At 29.8% G+C, this 22,057-nt stretch overlaps 2 protein-coding genes across 2 annotated transcripts; one reads left to right on the top strand and one right to left on the bottom strand.

Annotated features, from left to right (window-relative positions):
* The first annotated feature begins 5,257 nt into the window (after positions 1 to 5,257).
* LOC114382133 (ethylene-responsive transcription factor ERF024-like) lies at positions 5,258 to 6,813 on the top strand. Its single transcript, XM_028341370.1, has 2 exons — positions 5,258 to 5,728; positions 6,052 to 6,813. The coding sequence occupies exons 1-2, from the start codon at positions 5,467 to 5,469 to the stop codon at positions 6,399 to 6,401; spliced, it is 612 nt and encodes a 203-aa protein (XP_028197171.1). The 5' UTR covers positions 5,258 to 5,466; the 3' UTR covers positions 6,402 to 6,813.
* Positions 6,814 to 20,761: 13,948 nt separating this feature from the next.
* On the bottom strand, positions 20,762 to 21,653 carry LOC114380927 (dehydration-responsive element-binding protein 1D-like). Its single transcript, XM_028340058.1, has one exon. It carries the CDS (start codon positions 21,553 to 21,555, stop codon positions 20,968 to 20,970), a length of 588 nt encoding a protein of 195 aa, XP_028195859.1. The 5' UTR covers positions 21,556 to 21,653; the 3' UTR covers positions 20,762 to 20,967.
* Positions 21,654 to 22,057: the final 404 nt, after the last annotated feature.

Below are 22,057 nucleotides of genomic sequence, written 5' to 3' on the forward strand. Positions count from 1 at the left end.
TTATTAAACTAAATTGATTATTTTATTAATTTATTATATTAACTTTCTCAACTAGAAAACAAGTGATGACAAATTTTGGATAGGCTTTAGAAAGTGGTGGATTGGTTGCTTTTCTCAATCCTTATACTGTACAGTTTGTGCAGTCTTCTTTTTTTTTTTTTATCTCTCTCTCTCTTTATATATATATATATATATATATATATATATATATATATATATATATATATATATATATTTACAAAGATATAAAAAAAACAGTAATGATAAATTATGAGAGCTAGCTATCACATACGATGTCAACATATAAACTTAAGTTAACATTATTAATGAAAAAACTAACGAAAGAACTAATTTAGCATGATAAAGATGTTTTAAGGGATCAAAATAAAATAAAAATTAAACTTAAAAAATCAAACTGAAAAAATAAAGTAAGATGAGAGATGAAAGTTGCATTTTAACTTATATTTAATGATTGAGACAAAAGCAAAAAAGCAAAGGGTTAAATTATGTTTTCAAAATCTTTTCAATAAGAATAAATAGCTAGACTATATGCTTCACAAAGACTGAGCATAATAGGACGAAACTAACGTATCATATGATGAATGATTATTAGATTTTATAAAAACCTTAACATCAAAACTCAAAATGTTTTTCCACACTAGTTCTACTCACTTCGACAATTTAATCTTGTAAACTAAGGAGATAAAGGAAGAGAAAACACACTTAGAATCTTATCTTGGTTCAACTTATAACCTAGACTACATATGTAGTCTTTGAGAATTACCAATAATTTTACTAAAATACAAATTTACAATAATCCTTAATCTTATCTGGTTAACACATTCCTTTGAACTTTCTCTCTCTAAAATTTATTGAAAATTACAACAAATTGTGAGTCTCACATGTATAATGACTCTCTCTCATGATTTATAATTTTCAATCAATAATAAAGTGTGAGTTAAGGGAAATATGTTAGAGAGTGTGTTAGTATCTATAATACTCATCTTATTTTTTTAATACTTTCTTTTTAGGCAACATCTCATGTATTCTTGCACTTATCTCTCTAGACACTTAATCCCAATTATTCTTTCAATAAGTTTGTTTGGACTCAAATAAGGTTTAAGAATCAAGTAATCTTAGAGTATGTTAGTAAATATTTATTATTGTTTTTTGTTCTGTTTTAACTAGTAAGATTCTGTTTCAGTAATAGTCCGTTACTTTGATCGAGTCTTTAGGCAAGAGTAGCCTGATTTTAGCTACTTAGTTTTCTTTTGCAATTGTAAAACCCACGCAGATGAGTAGTGGGTCAGTTTTATTGTTCTGGTTGTTAGCTTTGACAAGCTATAATAATGTATCTTGCTATGCAATTGAATGACAGAATACAGTGAGCATTTTTTTCTCACAGAAAAACTTACTTGTTCTAGTTTATAGAGTATTGTTGGAGCAAGTACAATTGGAAACATATGAAAGACAAAAAAAAAATGAAAACCAAGTGATCTCTTAATGGAACACCAATGTTTTTTGGCTGATAAAAAAGTGTGACACCAACAACCCATTTCCCACATAGTAGTGCTATCAATACTCTCTCTCACTCTTTTTCTAATACATTCTCTTTTATTAATTGGAATTCAAAAAGACCCTACGGCCACTAGTAGGTATTTGAGAAGAACACACAATGAAGAAACTTAATTGGTTTTCGCATAACCCATGGGCCATGGCCATTCTAAACACGCATTCTATCTTTCTTTCCTTTATTTTCATTATATTATTCATTGCATCTATCAGCTTCTTATCTTTTTGCTTCTTATTTCTATATTTTTCAAGAGTTTATGTACTAGTCAGGGTGTAAATAAACACTTTACAAAGATATACACAATATCTCTCCCCATTTCTTGACCATATCCGGTATGATCGGAGACCATCATGATTTCAACTAATTTCTATATAACACATAATCAAATATTTTTAATTATATATATTTTTCTCATAAACTGAAAAACTTAAATGCATGTCACATGAAGATTATCTAATAATTTCTTCCCGACTAGCTAGAAAAGAAACAATAATTACACTTTACTAGTAGCTATGTGAGACTATAATGTATATGCCTTGGCAAGCTCTTAAATCTTCATGCTTCCAATACAAAATGAAAATAAAAATAAAATTGTCTTTTGTAGTCCATATCATAAAAATTCACCAAAATAATATCAAAATTGAGTTGTATAAAATTATCCGTATTCCAACTTTTACACACCCACTTTAATTTCTACTTTTGTCTTGATATATTTGATTTGACGATGAGTCTAAAATTGCAAAACAAAACACAAATGACTGTGATATACCACTGTTTGCTTCAAGTTCGACTCAAATTCAATTGATTTTCACTTGTCGATTACTCTAAACACCCATTAATTGCTACTTTCTTAATTTCTTTTTTCATTATATTATTAAAAATTAATTCTGTCTATCAGTTTTTTTTCTCTCTTATTACTATATCTTTTAAGAGTATACATCATATGAGAATAAAAATGACTAACACCAATCGTTACATTGAAATAAAAATTCAACATTAAAATATTTTAAATTTAAATTAAAAATTTATTTAACCATAAAACTTTTATAAGATTTATCAAATAAAAAATTAAATTAAATCTTTAAGATAATTGATGTTCTGTTTGATAAATCTTATGAAGATTTTATAATTAAATGAAATTTTAATTTCAACGTAAAATATTTTAATTTTGATCTTTCATTTTATATATATATATATATATTATCATTAAAAATAATAAATAATTGAAATTAAAATATTTAAAAATTCAAATTAAAACATTTTATAATAATCAAATCTCTAAAGAATTTATCAAACAAATCACATTTTAACATATTTTAACTATTGTTAATCCATCATGACAGTGGATGAAATAGTGATTGACGACGATTATTATGATGATGATAGTGATGACAATGAATGTCATAACATTAGAGGTGGTGGCGGCGACGATTATGATAGTGACTACAAAAGTGGTCATGGTAGTAACAACAACATTGGTGATGGTGATGATGATGAGTTAATTAAGATATTTTAAAAAGTGATAATTAAGATTTTTATAGATTTTTGTTATTTGGTTAATCTTCTAGAGATTTGATAATATACTAAATTTTAATTTAAAATATTTTGATTTCTAACAATTTATTATTTTTAATTTTGATGTAATGATTGTTAATAATGTTCTCACATGAATATATTTTACATTCAAGTTAAAATTTCATTTATATATATATATATATATCATAGAAAGTATTGCTAACATATCTTCCATTAAAAAGATCAACTTGATAAGGCATGTTAAATTTTGTGTGTATCTCCATTTCTTATCGAATCTTATAACTATCATTTCTATTCTTTTTTCCCTATTTTTATCTCTCTTTCTTCAAAAGTTCTATATATGCTTAAGGGTATAAAATATTACTTTTATTCTAATTTTTACGCACAGCTTTAATTTTTATTTTTGTCTTGATATGTTTGGTTTCACGATAATGTCTCCAAAATCACGTTAAAAATGGAAAAAAAGTTGACAGTGATATATAATTGATCCAGGCTAGCTCAACGTGGAAACTTAATGGATTTCCACTTAACGCATAACCTCTCTAAACACACATTCTATCTTTCTTTTCCTTTTCATTATACCTATACGTTTTTTTTTTCTCTATATATGCTTAAGCAAGGGTGTAAAAATATTACTTTTTAAGAGATTTACAATGCTAATTTGTTTGTATTCTAATTTTTAATTACGCACTCATTTTAACTTTCACTTTTTTCTTGACATGTTTGGTTTGACGGTAAAGTCTCCAAAATCACATATAAAAGGGAAAAAATTGACAGTGATATGTAATTGATTCGGGCTCGATCAAGACGAAAACTTAGTAGATTTTCACTTAACGCATAATGGCTCTAAACAAGCATTCTATCTTTCTTTCCCTTCTCATCATTATATCTATTAGTGTTTTTTTTTCTCTTTCCTTCATTTTTTTCCAAGAATGTATATACCCAACAGGTGTAAAATTAAGAAACACTTTCGAAAGATATACACATATTGCTCCCCATTTCTTCCAGTATTAGGAACGATCATTGGAGCTTAAAAAATTTATAAATATGAACTGACGAGCTGAGTTGTTTGAAGAACCTTGAAAGAAGGTCAATTCTAACTCTCGCGCGGTCCATTGAACGTATCCACTTTGTTAATTTCTTCAAAGATAGTTAACAATCCCATTAGTTTCCTTGTCCTATCCCTTTCAACAACAAAAATACTTGTCTTTTGTTGCTAAAACAAATGGAGAAAAAAAAAAAGAACTTACAAAGTGTAATATTGGTAATGATGTAAAATTAGTAATGATGTAAAATCAAAATCACACATAGAAAATCCCTAAAATCATGACATATATACGCAATGCCGTGTCGTCCTACACCTAATAGCACAGTCCTTCAATTCTGGCTATTACAAATTAAAACTGGTGATATATATATGTAAGAGTTTCGTGGAGATATAAGGGTCGCTCCAATGTTGTGAAAGGGTGAAAAGAGAAGAGTGGGAGGAGAAGTCACATATTCAAATAAGGAGAAGTGGCATGTTCGAATCCACTCAATTGACTTTTTTAAAAACTAATAAGCTAATATTTGTTGATAAAATAAAGTAAGAGTTTCGAGAGAATAATTCAGTTAATAATTCACATTTTAGTGGCTAAGAGGCAGAAGACTTAATTTATACTATACATGATATAATTTGAGAAGAAGCTAAGAGCATCTTTAATAATTTGAAAGTGATTTCCAAGTTGTTGGCGAAACAAAACTAGCACTTGACTATGCTGTCTCTGAATGAATGCTCATGGATCAGTTGCGGCAACATCACAAAACCCTACCTAATTAATTGGTTGGAGACTAAAAACACGACGAAAAGACTATGAGAGATGGAAGAAAACTAGAAAAGAATAAACCTCGTCCTTGTTTTAAATTTAATTTGCCATCCAAGAGATTCCCACGTCAGTAATAATGTGTATTCCTTTGTGCTGTCCCAAACACATGTCGCTGCACTAATTATATCAATGAGAAGATATCCATGTTTTATGTTCTCGAAAATCTTTGTTGGAAATAATTGAAAAAGGAAAACAGTGGTTTAGTGATGTTATACAATATTTGACAAATTGCAATATCACTGTTGGACAAATTTGACGTTGGATAAGCGAATTCATTTCAGTTTCTTTCTTTTATCTTTGTTTCTTTTTTATTATTATTATTTTTTAAGTTAATTTTGTAACAGAACACGCTCTTCCAACCCAGATATCCTTCCTTCCCAACGCCAAGCTGGCTTACACCCGAAACCCTTCACACGCCGCAATTCAGCAACAACTGGTTTGCACTTTCTTCCGCAACTTCTTCTCCAGCCTTCGATAAACTCACCCCCATAAATGGCTTCCCTGAATTGCCTTCCAATTCCACTCTCAACACAAATTTTCACACACATAGGCACCATGTATTCCGGCAATGCAACCAGCAGCAGCAGAGGCTCTTCGGAATCCGGTAGGTACCGCGGAGTGAGGCGTAGGAACAGCGGAAAATGGGTGTCGGAGATTCGCGAGCCCAAGAAACCTAACAGAATTTGGTTAGGCACGTTCCCCACGCCAGAAATGGCGGCGGTGGCCTATGACGTGGCTGCGTTGGCTCTCAAGGGTAAGGATATATTCATGAAACATCATATTTTAATTTGCTTCACTATCCCTATCTCATACCGATACTCTTGATGGATATTCTTCTATGAAATTTTTAGACTTTTTAAAAACAAAATATTTTAAAAATCTAGTATATCTAGAGACATAGAAGCATGTATAATATATATAGAAACAGACATTGTTTCTTAATTAACCAAAAATAACCTAAAAAAAGAGTTGAATTGATACTTTTTAAAATTTTGTAAACATTATAAAATGATTTATGATGATAATGATTTATATTATTTTTTTTAATATCACGGTGATGCATGTATTTGTTTATAGGTAAGGATGCTGGGCTCAACTTCCCTGACTCAGCTTCTTCCCTTCCTGTCCCCGCTTCGCTTTCTGCACGCGACATTCAGGTGGCAGCTGCGGCCGCGGCGGCGGCTGCTGGAGCAGCAAAGGATTCTATGAGGACACAAACAGGGAATTATAACATTTCAGAGGGGCAAGAGAATCAAACTGGGATGGGTAACCAATTTGTGGATGAGGACTTGATCTTTGACATGCCTAATGTTCTTGTCAACATGGCTCAGGGAATGCTGCTTAGTCCTCCTCCTTTTGACATTGGTTTGGAACCGAATAGCCCAGAAAACACCGAACAAGAGACAAGCCTGTGGAATTTCCCTTAAAATAAATTAATAATTAAACCCCTTTTCTTAATTTAGTATTAATATATAACTATATGTTGCATAAGTAATGCTTGAAGAAAAAGAAAAAAGGGAGCATAAAAGTTGCCCTGTAATGAATTGTGGGCGAACTCTCACATCAAAGCTTTTGCTTGGCCGTGACGAAATTAATGTAATGTGTGTTAAGAGTAGTGTTAGTGTTAGTATAATTTTCTTTTCTTTTGGTTCTATTTTTTTGTTTTGTTTTTTGTTCCCTTATGTATAGGTACAGCTAGCGCTCTCTAAGTTGAGGGTGTTTGCTTCTAGGGTTGTTTTGTAGGTTTTTCTTTTCGTTTATATTATGTGATGTTTGATGTGTTAAATAACCTTTTTGGCCATGTGTTACTGATAATATTGTTGCCTTTAGCTTGAGAATAAGGATTAAATTAATCAATCAACCTCCTTCTGTTTTCTATCTCTTATTTTAATTATCTCACTAGCCAGAAATTGTTATATGATTAAAAAATAATAAACACGGTTTCCTTATTGTTATTTATTCATTTAGCTATAAGTGCCAATTTTTAACTGAAGGGATAAGGAAAGAGAAACAAAAACGGAGACAAGTATTTGACGTTGGTTGTTTCCGACACACCAAGCACCAGGGTTTTAAAGGTTTTTGGTAATCTATTTTCTACCTTGATCAACTAGTAAACCGTCCAAATATGTCAGAAACTACTTTAACTCCATTCTGTGGACAAAAACAAGTTCTAATATCATATCTCATCATGTTAAAAAAGAAAAGATCAGTGTGTATATTCAAACGTTGCCCTAAAGTTCTATTATAGCTTCAAATCCATTTTAAAGCTCCTCACTGTGATCAGGATTCGGTAGTTTGGTTCTACAGCATAAAATTAATTAAAATGAGGAAAAAAATACATTTTAAGAATTTGGACATAGAAATTAAGAAAAAAGAAAGGAAGGGAATAATTATGAGTTCATTCAGAACCACCAGATGTTTTCAATCTCGACTAATCTTTACATCGATCACATGTAAACACTTTTACAGTTTACGATTAATCTTTAGCCAAAATCATATATAGAAATGTAAATGGTCCTGTACCATACGATATTTTCTGCAAAGGGTGCAAGTGGCTAAGTTTATTATTACCATGTTGAATGTATGGGTGCTTTGTTTCCTAATCATGTTCCAACTTACTTTTCTCTTGATATCACAAGAATGAAGGGTCAACAAACTTCTGGGATCAGTGCTATAAACGAATATATAGATGAAGTTTGTGGTCCACCTTACCCCATGGTTAACGTGTCATTCTCAAGAAGTTGAGATTCTTACAAGTGTCATTCCAACAGTGGAAAACATATCGATTGTGGTTCTTAAGGATCCCGGTAGAGTGAAATCAAAGTAAATTGAGATAAATGTTTTGAATTTAAATAAAATGTAAAAATGTGCATCTCATTTTATTTTATTGTTAATTTCATTCATTTTTAATTCTCTTTCACTTCAAAGGAACGAATCCTAAACACACAACTAGAGGAGATATAACAAATTTTCTCTATAAACCATTATATTCAACATATAAAGTGGAATGGAACTGTTAGTTGACACTTCAACTTGTTTTGGTAGCCATTTTTGTCTCCCATGTCATGCATGAGTGTAAAATTGGCTTAAAAATATATTATAATGTTTGACTATATGCCTGCGCGTGTTTTTTGAGCGTATCTAGCGAATCCTGCAAAATGGATGTTTGTTACAAGACAGTAGAAACTGTATGATGATTCTAACATCTCTTTCACTGTTTATGTTTTGTTTGAATAAGTTTTTCTGTAAATGTTTACAGGAAAAGAAAATATAAAGATAAATAAACAAATTTTTTTCATATATTAAAATATTATTATTTACTTAGGTTTTAACTTTGGAAGTTGTTAGATGAGAAAAATTTTACAAAATTAAGAATATAAATTAATTTTAGCTTATGAAAAAATTTAATTTATTTAATTTATTTTTCTATAATTATTTATAGAAAAATTATTCAAACAGGACAAAAAATTAAATTATATATATTTTTACTTTTTTATATTTTTCATACATAATTATATATTAAAAATATAGATCAAAATTAAAGAATAGGAAAACTTGGTAATGAAAATGAAAAGGTTTAGATTAGAGAAAAGAGAGCACCCCTTGTTCCCACCTTCCCCATTCCCTAATCCGACCATCATGCCCGCCTCGTATTCCACCCCTCTTAAATCGGCCTCTTTCTTTGTCTCACCCTCTGCCCCTCTTTATCGACCGTCTTTTTCGTCATCTCCTCCATCCCTTCTCCTCCCTGTTTCTCTTTTCCCCAACCCTTTGACTACATCGACCTTCTTCCTTCCTTTTTTTTTTTTTTTTTCTCTTTTCATAGTTTTTCTTTTTGAGCCATCTTTTATGTTTGGTGCCACTTCTCGCTCTCTACCGTACTATGAAAAGAAAAGAGAGCCACACAGATGGGGGTTGGAAAGAAGTTAGGAGAATGAGGCCTAGTGTTAGATGGAACTTGCCTCATCAACAACTTGATTGATTTCACAACTCTAGCTGTAATCTAAAAAAAAGGACGATATTGTTTCCCTTTTCTTCACTAATTTTTTTGACAAATTTTAGATCAAGAGAGATGGGGAATGTGTTCAATCACCATGGTAAGGTCTTGGAGGTATACCTACCAAGTAAAACAGATAAAAAAAAGGGGACCGCTTCAGTTTCATGCAATTCGTCGAAGTTCATGATTTGCAATCTCTAGTATTGAAATTTGACAATCTTTTCATTGGGGACAAGAAGATTTCAGTGAACATCCCAAAGTTTGATAAGGATGTTTGATAAGGATGTTGGGTTTTCACACAAAGATGAATCATCATATTTGTTGAAATTGTTACAAATTTCTAGAAAGAGAGAGAGTAAATCAAGCTACATTATTTTTAATCAAAAGAGTTTTTATAACAATTAATTTAATATTACATCAAAAGAAATTATCACTAGGTATTATAATTCACGTTAATAAAAAGAACTCAATTTTTTAAGGGTTCACACTCAACACAATAATACATCAATTTTACAGTAATTTCTCATTGGGACAACAACTGATTCATCAAACATATATAATTCACAGTTATAATTATAAGGATAAAATAAAAAATTACAAAAATACCCCAAAACTCATTCCAATTGATATTCTAAGGATCCCTACACATGTTTTCACTAATCCTCAATTGTAAATAACTCATCTCTTACCTCAATATAGTCACTCAAGCGTTCTCCGTTATCAATTGTGGCGTTTTTGGTGTTCTCTAGAGCTCCTCTTTCGATTGCTCTGTTAGGGTTCCCAAACATTAGAGAGAAGGAAAAGGGATTGAAGCCTCCATTCCATGGTCCTACGTGTGATGCTTCTTTCTCTATTCACATGCATTATTTTGTAAATCCCAACGGTTAAGGTGTGTGGAATTAAATCTTGAACCACATATCAAAATTTCATGACAATCCAACGATTAACGAGTTCAGGATTGTAGTTTTATCGAGACAATTTTGAGTTTCTGTGGGAAAGAAAAAGTTACAATGCGAAGGGTTTTTCTATCAACTCTGATATCATTTCGTAATTCCCAACGTGGTGAGAAGGCTCAGAATTGAGTTGCGAACCTGTTGCTTAAATTTCACGACTATCCAACGGCGAATGAATCTGAGATCGTCGTTTTTCTGAGATAGGTTTGGTGGTATGCGGGAAAAAGAAAGGATTTTGGGAGGAAAAGAGGGAAAAGCGGAATTAAGAATAAGAGGAGACATCGTCAGTGTGAAAACTAACCTAACTCGTCTCTATTTATAGCTAGGGTACTTACAAATTATTGTTTACTCTATTTATTTATTTTTATTATTTTATAAAAAAGAACTCTATTTTATTCTCTATCAAATAAATAAATAAAATAACTTTTTTTTCTTTCAAATCATTATTTTAATTAATAAAATTATTTCTACTTATTTATTTAATTACAAAAGCCTCATCATTTTTTTAAAATTCTATTTATTTTAAATAAAAAATCTTTTTAATTTAATTAAAAAAATGAAATGTTACACATGTAATAGAGGGTGATGAGGGTGATGTGGGTGCGGTTCTAACTTAAGTGAGGATCAATCCTAACTTGAGCAAGCTCTAGCTTATAAGTGAGAATGTAAAAAAAAGAAAGTAAATTGGTCACTAGAATTTTCACTTAAGCAAAAATTGAATGACGCTTAAGTGAGAACAGAACTGAGATCAATGTGATTTCTAAGAATAATCTCACTTAAACGATACTAAGGTGACACTTAAACGAGACTTCATTCTTAACGTTTTATAAAATGATTACTAAATGAATTTTAATTGAGATTTTTTCTATTGCTAAGAATTATGAAAATGTCACAATTAAAAATAAAGTTCATTATTAATTTCCACCAACTAATGAAGTTAGTGCGTCAACTTTAAACCTTGAGAATCTCTGCTGTAACATATCTAATTATTTTTTGGAACATGAACAATGGATTAAGAAAGTAATGGACACAGTCAAAAGATGTAATTATTAGATAATAAGCAATGGTTTAAGCACCAACATAAGGTTAATTATCACCGTTCCATTGTTGACTATTGTTATGATTATTGTGCTTTCCTGTCACGGCCGCGAATGATAAGTTCCTTTTCTTAGATTTGTACAACCCATTTTACAACTGTATCATAACAAAAACCACTAATTAATTAGTGGTAAAATATTTGCTACAATCATTTTCTACCTAAACTCATTTATTGCGATTAGATAGGTCATGGTTTTGGGACACATCTATCGTAAATCATTCTCTTTTTATTTCTGTCAAGAAAATAACTCGATCAGACCAGCTCCCACTTTTCCTTCTTCATTTATATGATTTCATTCATGTGCCCGGTTTCTGAAACTATTTACAAATTACAAGTTCTACGTTGGTGATTATCTTTTTGTTGAGAAATGGCCACCAGAATGGTGAATCCTAAAGGGAGCTAGCCCACTATGGGTACGGAAAAAGAAAGAAAAGAATGGATTTTTTTTCTTCTTCTTATTAATGAAAAGAGGAAACCATCAATTGTTATGGCCGGAAATTAAACCTTAATAGTTAATACCTTTTTTATGTTACATTTACTTCGATTAGAGCAATTTTAATATGTTGCATAAAATAATACTTTTCATCCTAAGCAACCGTACCATGTGATATATCACAAATAAGTTGTGTCACCTGGTAAATCAGATAAACAACTAATACATCTTAAATAAGACATGCATGGTTTCATGTGAGAAAAAGAGGGGCAATATCAAATAAAAATAAAAATATAAAGATGTGGTTAGATCTTTTTTTAAGGAACATGTGGTTAGAATTTGGAAACAATAATTGCCTAAATTGTAAAAGTTAAAAAGAATTAACGTATCCCTATTAAGACTCGTGTTAAGTAATTTTGATTAATATCATGGATAAAGATGTTCTTTTTTGACAATTGGATAAAGATGTTCTTACGTACATGAGTTGTGTCCAAAGACAAACTATATAGTTAAAATTTTCTAATAATAATGTAAAGATTTTAATTTAATTGAAAGCAATTATGATAAGAATAAGCCATGAAATGTCTAAACACAATTCATTTTAATTTTATAATAAAAATATAAACAACAAAGACACTTCAAGAATTTTCTTACAAATTAAAAAAGCTTAACCATCGTTAAAATTATTTTCCACTTGTGGTTTAATCTTCAAACTTACTGATTTACGTATAAGTTAATATATCTTAAATTTATAAACTTCATTATATTCATTTTTATTATGTCATTTAGCCAAAATGACTAATTTAATTATAAATTTAAAATTTAATTAACTCATATATAAATAAATTCAATAATTAATCAAATTAAAACTTAAATTAAATTATAGAAAAAACTGACCTTTGTTGGACAACGGAGGTCCATCATTTGTTTGGATTTTGATAAGTCATAAATTTTAATTTTTTTATCAGCAAATGTTAATGATTAATTTGTTAATTTTTATTGAAAAAATGCATGATTTTCTCTTTTTTTCTTCTTTCTTAACCATTCAATTAATTTTATATCTCCATTTTAATTTTTAACTCCAGCGCCTGTTACAATAACAAAATAATCTTATGAAAAAAATAAACAAAATTAAAAACTCCCTAATAAGACTAAAAGGATCGCATTCAACCTTTTGCGAGCTACAAGCCTACAACTAACTAGCCAACAGGTGCAGCACTCATTTTACTTTAGGATTAGTTATATTTGATTGCAAAATGATAGCATATCAATTTTGATTTTTCCTCCGTAATCAAGTAAAATGAGATTTGAATAAAAGCCCTCTCTTTGTGCTCTTGAATATTTGTTAACAGTGAGTGGTGACATGTATTCTATAGGGAATTGGTGTTAGAATTCTAAGAGAAGTTAATGATTAAACTGTAATTATGAGAAGTATTTAGAGGTAAGTCAGGTAACGACTACTCGATTGAATTAGTGGTTATAAAAGGGTTAACACCTATTAACATAAAATACAGTTCTCTTTTTAAAGTGTTTTTTCTAACTCCTGATCATCACGAACGTAGAGAGATAAAAAAAATAGTCAAGGAAGTGAAACATTGTTTCTCTCCTCTTTCAAGAAATCAAAGTGCATCAGAAAAAAAATCTCACTATGAAGAAAAATACGCACTATTTATGTATTATGTGTGAGAATCATAGATTTCAAGATCATATTAGTTTCTTATAATAATTAATATAGGAAATCTTTAAAATTTACATGTGGTAGTATCAAAACATGTATTATAAAATTTATGATTCTCCAAGAATGATTTATTTTTTTCTCAATTATGCATGAATCCTAATGATGAAATTTACAGATTTTTTTTTTTTGTTGCAAGTATGAAATTTTATATTGAAAAAGATATCACTTAAATTGCTTTTCAAATTGTAAGTATAAATGATGTTTTACTACGAGAAATTATATTATTTTGAAGGTATGAGAAAGTATAAAATTGGAGAAAGCAAAAGTCGTATGTACGTATATTATCTATGGAATTCTTTGGAATTGCTATTCCAACCCACTTTTTGTTATTCTCAATCCCATGTATTCATTTTTTCTTTCAATATTATTATTAAAAGTGATTAAAGGATTGAAAGTTTATGCCCTGCAATTAAATTGAGGTGAATGCTTTAAAATTTTCGGTAACAATAAATATGTATATGCTATATATTTGCTTGAATGTGATTGGATTTTTATTATTTTATTGGTTATAATGTGAATGTATGATATTTATTTGGCCTGGAATGGAATTAATAAAATGACTATGAATTGTTAACAATAATAAATATGTACAGGCCGTATATTTATTTGAAATTAAGTGTATGATGAATTTGTTAGTCACCAAAGTGGCCAAATTTATAAGGTTATTTAATTCTAAATTAGTGATTATTTCAATTACTCAGAATAACAGATGCTAAATTATATGATTATTGGTTTATGGGTAATTTAAATTCATTGTTATAAGACATTTATGGATCGCTCAAAGGTTGATTAGTTGTTCTTATAATTAATGAATATAATTGTAGGCGATTTGTGTGTATAATTAGTTTTATTTATATACCCAAAGGAAATAAGTACTACTAATTGGTGCATATTTAATTGTCAAATAATGTTAAGAATTCTATTAGCATCATGATGTGTGTATGTTGTGTATTGGTGTATCACCCAAAGGAGAACATCAATATATATTGATTTTTATCTGAATGAATTATATGTATGACATGTGTTTTATCTCTCAAAACGCTTATGTAAATTTTATTATGCAGTACTTGTTCCCAATTCATTAAACTCTCATGTACCATTTGTGCCAATTTTTAATGGGCTTAATTTCTCTGATTGGGATGAGCAAGTCCAATTTCTTTTCAGTGTTTTGGATCTTGATCTTACTGTATTGGAAGAAATGCTTGCTACTATTACTGATGCTATTAACAATGAAGAGAAAGCCCATTATAAAGTTTGGGAAAGATCTAACAAACTCAGCCTAATGTTCATGAGAATGATTGTTGTATACAATATTAAGAAAACTCTCCCTAAGACCGATAATGCTGAAGAGTTTATGGGTTTAGTAGGAGAACGCTCTCAAACAGCTGATAAGTCTTTTGTTGGAACATTAATGAGTACATTGACCACCATAAAATTTGATGGTTCACGTACTATGCATGAACATGTCATTGAGATGACAAACATTGCAACAAGACTTAAGATCTTGGGAATGGTTGTGAATGAGAACTTTCTTGTTCGGTTTATTTTGAACTCATTATCGTCTGAGTATGGTCCGTTCCAAATAAGCTATAATACCATGAAAGATAAATGGAATGTGCATGAATTGCACAGTATGTTAGTTCAAGAAGAAACGAGACTTAAGAATTAAGGAAGTAACTCAGTCCATTATGTAAGCCACCAAGGGAATCAAGGAGCTGAAAATAAATTTGTGAAAAAGCATGATAAAGGAAAAGAGCCATTAAAGATCAATGATGATCCTATGTAGATCCAGAAGAAGGCATCAAAGATCAATAATTATCATTTCTATGGGAAATCTTGACACTTCTAGAAGGATTGCCCAAAGCGTAAGTCTTGGATTGAAAAGAAAAGTAAGTTTAATGCTCTTGTATGTTTTGAATCAAACTTATCTGAAGTTTCCCATAATACATGGTGGATTGATTTTGGATGTACGACTCATATTTCTAATACTATGCAGGGATTTCTTACAATCCAAACCATAAGCCCAAATGACAAGTTCGTCTTCATGAGGAATAGAGTGAAAGGTCCAGTAGAAGTAGTTAGAATTTATCGTTTAAAACTTGACACTGGACATCATTTAGATTTATTGGAAACTCTTTATATACGTAGTTTATCTAGGAATTTACTTTCATTATCTAAACATGATGTTACTGGATACTCTTTTTATTTTGGTAATTGATGTTTCAGTTTATTTAAAGCATAATCATCTCATTGGTACTAGTGTTCTTTGTGATGGTTTATATAAATTGAAATTAGAGGGGTTGTATGCTGAAATCATTTTAACTCTACATCATAACATTGGCACTAAATGTAGTTTAGTGAATGAATGATCTGCTTTCTTGTGGCATAAACATTTAGGTCACATTTCTAGAGAAAGGATACAAATATTAATAAAGAATGAAATTATTCCTTATCTAGATTTTACGGATCTAAATATTTGTGTGGATTATATTAAGGGAAAACAAACAAAGCAAACAAAGAAAAGAGCTATAAGAAGCACTCAGATTCTTGAAATTGTGCATATTGATATTTGTGGGTCCTTTGATGTTAATTCTTTCAGAAAGGAAAAGTATTTTATCACCTTTATTGATGACTATTCACATTACAGTTATGTCTACTTATTGCATGAGAAATCTCAGGCAGTGGATGTCTTAGAAATTTACTTGAATGAAATAGAAAGACAATTAAACAGAAAGGTAAAAATTGTTAGGTTTGGTAGAGGTGGTGAGTATTAGGAAAGATACGATGAAACTGAGCAACAGCTAGGTCCATTTGTTAAACTCCTTTAGAAACGTGGCATTTGTGCCCAATACACAAAACCTGGTACACCACAACAAAATGATGTATCAGAAAGGCATAATAGAACTTTAATGGATATGGTTAAGAGTATGTTAAGCAATTCAACTTTACCCGTATATTTCTGGATGTATACCTTGAAAATTGTTATGTATTAATTGAATAAGGTTCCTAATAAGGCAATTCCACAGATACCTTTTGAACTATGGACGAACAAAACACCTAGTATAAGACACCTGCATGTTTGGAGTTTCCAGACATAAATAAGGGTTTCCAGACACTTGATGTTAGTCTAAGGAGTGAAACAACGTAATTTAATTATCTTGTATATTTTATTCATAATTAAAAATGTGTTAAAACTTATGAACGATATAAGTTTGTAAGATTCCTCTCCAATCATATAATTATCAAAGTTAATTAAAATTAATTAGTCTATCAAACTTAACCAACAAATAAGGCACTATTTGTTAATTATATGCGGCAAGGACGGGTTCAACAAGCCTCTGTGTATGACTTTTTCTTGATGTTACTCTCCTGTGTTTATGTGTTTATATAGCGAAATCTTTTTTAAAAATAAATTATCAACAGGTATATTTATTCACCAAAAAAAGAGAAGCAAAAGGTATATTGATTTGTAATTTAATTATATAATTTAAAATAACTTACAATTTTTAATTTAGTCAAATTAATATTATTTTTATCAAATTCAAATATAAATATACTTTCAACTATTTTCGTGTGTATAATTATGCATTAGTCTGTGTTTTATTTTTTATTTATTTATATAGCTAGGTAATCATGTATATAGGAACTTTATAGATAAAAGTTTACTCTTTGGTTATCAAAATGGTGAATATTTTAACATTCCAAAACTTTATTCCCCACATTTTATTTTGGTTGGGGTTTTTACTACAACAGAAAATATGTATAAGATGAATACCATGAGTTAATATCCCCTCAAATTACTTTCTAATTTTTTTTATTTTACAGAATTTTAGTTAAATTTGCAGAATTTAAATTTGCTTTACTAGGTCCTTCTAATTTTCAATTTTTGAAACTAAATCCTAGGGAGGCCTATGACGAAGAAAAACATTGTTCAAGATGTTGTATGTCATGCCAATATATAAAAACTTAACATAATTTTCATTCTGTCATAGGCTTTGTTTAGGGGCTTATTTAAAAACAAAAAATTAAAATCACGCATAATTCTTGTGCTACTTACCATGTCGTTTTCACTTTTCAGCACTGGGACAGGCAAGTCTGACAATTTGGAATTCATTCACATTTCACACAGATGGGCTCCAAATTAATCTTTATGTGGACGGTGGGAGTGTTGAGGGCAAATAAATAAATATCATGTGATAGATAGTGGGCTTTGTCCAGCAGCTAGGCCCAACCTGATGTCTACAGGGATGATTAAGATTTGTGGGCCAATCCACCACTGGACCTTTATTTATAGTAGTGACAGCAAATATCCTTGTCTTTTTTCTGGTTTTATGTGTGCGTGTGGTTAATTGTCTCAAAATGGAAATTTTGTTACATGCGTTGTTGCTTACTTTTTTGGATTTTTTTTTCTTTATCTTTCGGTTTTGGGATTGGTCATTTCAAAAGCCGAAATCTATAATTTACTTTTTGGATTGGTCATACTAGAAGTCAAAAAACAGATGTGCAGGAAACAACAGTCTTATGCCTCATGCTGTTTTGAGGGGAAAAATAAAGGCTCTGACTGATTCATTATATCAATAATTGGGTTTAGAGTTTGGACTATATATGCTTTGTTGCTTGTGGAAAAATGCTTCTTTTTTTTCTTCTTTTCTTAAAGTTTGGTTCTTTGTGATTTTGACTCTTGATCTACACCAATATACTAATGTAAAATATGTTTACTAATGATATATTGGTTGTTTTAGTATGCCTATATTGATATATTTGGGTATATTTTGAAATGGTGATATTTTATCGTTGTTTGGATTAAAATTAGAGAATTTTTACGGAGCTCCTGTTAATTTAGAGGTATTGATATTGTTGATTTTTTTTAACTAATAGGAATCGAGTTGTATTATTATATTATTATTTTAAATTTAATGATAATTAAAAAAACTTTAATTTTTTTTCAAAAAATTGTTACCAAAAGATTAATTTAAAGAAAAAAAAATAAGGATATGCCAATTAGCATAATAAGAACCAACACGATATGACAACAAATCAATAAAATTATTAAAAAATCACAATTTTAAAATTTTGAATTTCATTCTTATCTTTTTTTAAGTCTTTGCATTTTAGGAATTTTAGGTATCTTATATAATTCTCTTAAGTTTTTTTTCTATTGAGAGTTTAATTCTTAATATTTTTTATATTTATTACTTAATTAAAATGTTAAAATTATGCAAAAAAAATTTGACAAAACACTAAAAGATAACAAAAAGTATATAAAATACCTAAAGAGAAAATATATACTTTTTGTATATAAAAATTATATATAATTGACAAAGCACAAAATTGGCATATATAACTTAAGAGAATTATATAAAATACCTAAAATTTGTAAAATGCAAAGACTTAAAAAAAATAAGAATGGAATTCAAGATTTTAAAATTGTGAATTTTTTAATCACTTTCTTGATTTGTGGTCTTATGGTGTTGCTTGTTATTATGCTAAATTGGCATATTCTTTTTTTGCCTTAAATTAATCTTTTGTTAACAATTTCTTTTTAAAAATTAAAGTTTCTTTTTTCAAATTATCATTAAATTTTAAAATAACAATATAATAATAAAACTTAATTCCTATTAGTTGAAAAAATCAACTGTATCAATATCCCAAATTAACGAAAGCACGATAAAAATTCTCTTAAAATTAAGTATCAAGCTTACATTTGCCATAAAACTTAAGAAGAAAAATGGGGCTTTGGTCCTATCATGAGGATCTCGTGGCTCTTGAGAAAGGAGAATAAGACCCCAAAAAATTATTTTCTTAAGTGACTAAATGAGTTAGAACACTTAAATCAAGTGACTAGGAAAATTGGTAGGAGTTTTAACGTAAAAGATTGCTTAAAGATTTGGTTTTTTTGTAAAAAAAAAATGGCAAATAAAATTTTGCAGACCTTAATACGGTGAGATAAAATATTTGAAAGTGATTATAAATTATTTTTTATAAACTTAGTGCCTAAAAAAATACTAGACTTAGGAAAAAAAATGTGGAATATGAAGAAGTGATTCTAAACTAGTTTCGAAGTCTAAAATTCATGAGTTAAAAGGGAAATTGAAATTTTGTGATTAGTAATTTAAAATACTAGTTTACTTAACATAATTTATTTAAGTCCTAATTCTTATTTTTATTTTTCCAATAAAGCAATGATATTTTTTATTTTCCCAATAATTCTTATTTCTTTTTTACCTCTCTTTTATTGTCACATCATATCAATTGTTATACTTATATTCTTTTTCTCTCACTAGGTATAAAATAGCATTTGGATGTCTAACTGTATTTATGCAGGATGATAAGAATTTTAACCAAAAAGAAGAAAAGGAAGGAAAAGATTTCCTTATTTAGTTTGATTAAAGAGAAGGAATTAATAGACAGAAAAGGGTGTCCTTCTGGTTAGCAAGGGAAGGGGAGAAAGGGTCTCGATCCCTTTCTTCCATTTTAATAAACACCTTTCAAAAAGAACATCGTGCTTTTTGTTCTTCCTTAATTTTTCTCTTCGTTCTCATTTAATTTCATCATGAGTATTACTTTGTGGTCCACAACAAGGGAAGTTCGTCAAGCAATTGTAAGAGCCAGAGCCTGCTAAGATGATGAATGAGTGTACTGTGTAACCTAAGCTCTAAAGCTTCCTAAGTCCGTTCCACATGCCAAGGGCCAACTATGAACTATCCCAGTTGTAACATCCACGCACGTATCAAAATGAATTCAAGTACGGCTGAATGCTCCGCCACAGAATTATATCACCCCAAGTTAATAATCTCGAATTTTGGGTCAACCCAAGCATAAAAAGTAATGAATCACACAAGCATTATCATGATCACGTACAGTATACATAAATGTCGTATTCACATGAACATAAAAGCATCGTCAACCCTAAAAGTTAATTTTGGTTGTTAAGTTTAAATTAAAAAATTGTCACATAAAATTTGAGAACATTTACTAACTTTTAATCTAATAATAAAACTAAACTTATAAAACTCAAGTTGAATTCTTTATTTATTTTTAGTGAGTTCATTCTATCTTTTCACCCACTCAAAAACTTTCATTTTAATTTAAAAATTATTTTTTAATAATTAATTAAACGCCTTGCTTCAGATTGTTTGTCTATAAGAAGTTCATAAGAATTCGTGTATATATGATAGTATGTTTAAGTTAATTAACTTTAACAAAAGAATTAACATAAACAACTCAATTAGAGTTTCTGTTATCTGATTAGTCATCAATAAATTTATATATACTAAAAAGAGAGAACTTCTCAACAATCACAGAGAAAATAAGTTATGTACTAATAAATAGTATAAAAGTTTGAACCATCATTCAATTATAAATCTCCACACATGATAAGTTTATTAATCTTTATAATAAACTTTTACAAAATCATTTTAAGGATAATTTGTAATTAATTAATAGTGTGAAAGTGTTTTACACTTACCTCGTTAAACTCAAAATCAAAATCCATAAGTTTTGAAAGATACCATAAAATTTTTATAATATATAACAGAAAAGATTTATGATACAGCTTGTTTTTTGATTAAAATATCGACCATACAGCAATCGCTATATAACTTTTGAATTTATCACTAATATCTATGATGAATTACATCTACAGACTATTAATATATATATATATATATATATATATATATATATATATATATATTGCAACAGAAATTGCAAGTTCCTCTCTGGTTTGGAGAGACAGTGTGCAAGTGTTTTTTGGGTTTACCTAAGTGGTCATCAGTTTGACCACAGAGTCAAATCCACAGTGGTTTCCCCACCAACCCAATTGAACCCTCTTTCCAATGCCGGCGGTGTGATAATCAACGCTTCGGCCATGCTGTTCAGCAACTCCGGCATGTTAAACACCTCCTCTTCATCCCAAAAGAACCTTTCAGAACCTCCTTCTTTTGACGAAAACTCCGAAGAGTCTTCGTCCAAAGAGAAGCTTCCAGAACCTGATCCTTCTAAGGAACCCTCCCTTTGGAGTTGTTGAGACTCTGCACAAGAAAAATGCTTCTCCGCCGCCTGCGTCGCCGCAAACTGAATGGCCCTAACGGAACACGTCCGCGAGTTGAGGCGCGGCAACGAGGTGGCGGCGTGCGGGAAGTTTAAGGAAGCATTGTCGCCCTTGAAAGCCAAGGCGGCAACATCGTACGCTATAGCAGCCATGTCGGGGTGCGTGAATGTTCCGAGCCACACGCGCGCGTTTTTGTTGTTAGGTTGTCGCAGCTCGCACACCCACTTCCCGTTCCTCTGCCTCACCCCCTTGTAGACCGGGTGACGCGTCTCGTGGAACTTCTTCCTCCCAGCCCTCCGTTTCTGCATTTCGTCCCGTCTTGTTTTCCTTCTAATGTACTTAGCGTGCTATCAAACACAGATGGGTATAAATACTACTCGAGATCCATAATTCTGAAATTTCATCTAGTCATTGATGTGACAAAGATAGTCAATAGATTACTGATCGAATCCGTGATATATTATCAACGGCCGTGTAAGCCACTAGATCACTGAGACAACGGCATTAGATTTTCAATTTTTTTGAATTTTAATATTTTTTAAAAAAATATTTGTTATTAATTTTAATTATTAAATGATAAATTAAGTTATAGTATAATATATTATTTGGTATTATTTTTATTAATAAGACCACAAATATTAAATATAGATGTAAGTATTATTATAAATAATTTAAGTATATTTTTCTTATTTATTTAAAAAAATTAAGCAAATTATTTTATATCTATTTTGCATTCTACCTCTTTTCTCTCTACAAATATATTCATTTTGCATCCTACCTCTTTTCTCCTTGATTTTTGGATCTAACAAA

The sequence above is a fragment of the Glycine soja genome, chromosome 13 (assembly GCF_004193775.1).
Source record: "Glycine soja cultivar W05 chromosome 13, ASM419377v2, whole genome shotgun sequence".
Classification (NCBI taxonomy): domain Eukaryota; kingdom Viridiplantae; phylum Streptophyta; class Magnoliopsida; order Fabales; family Fabaceae; genus Glycine; species Glycine soja.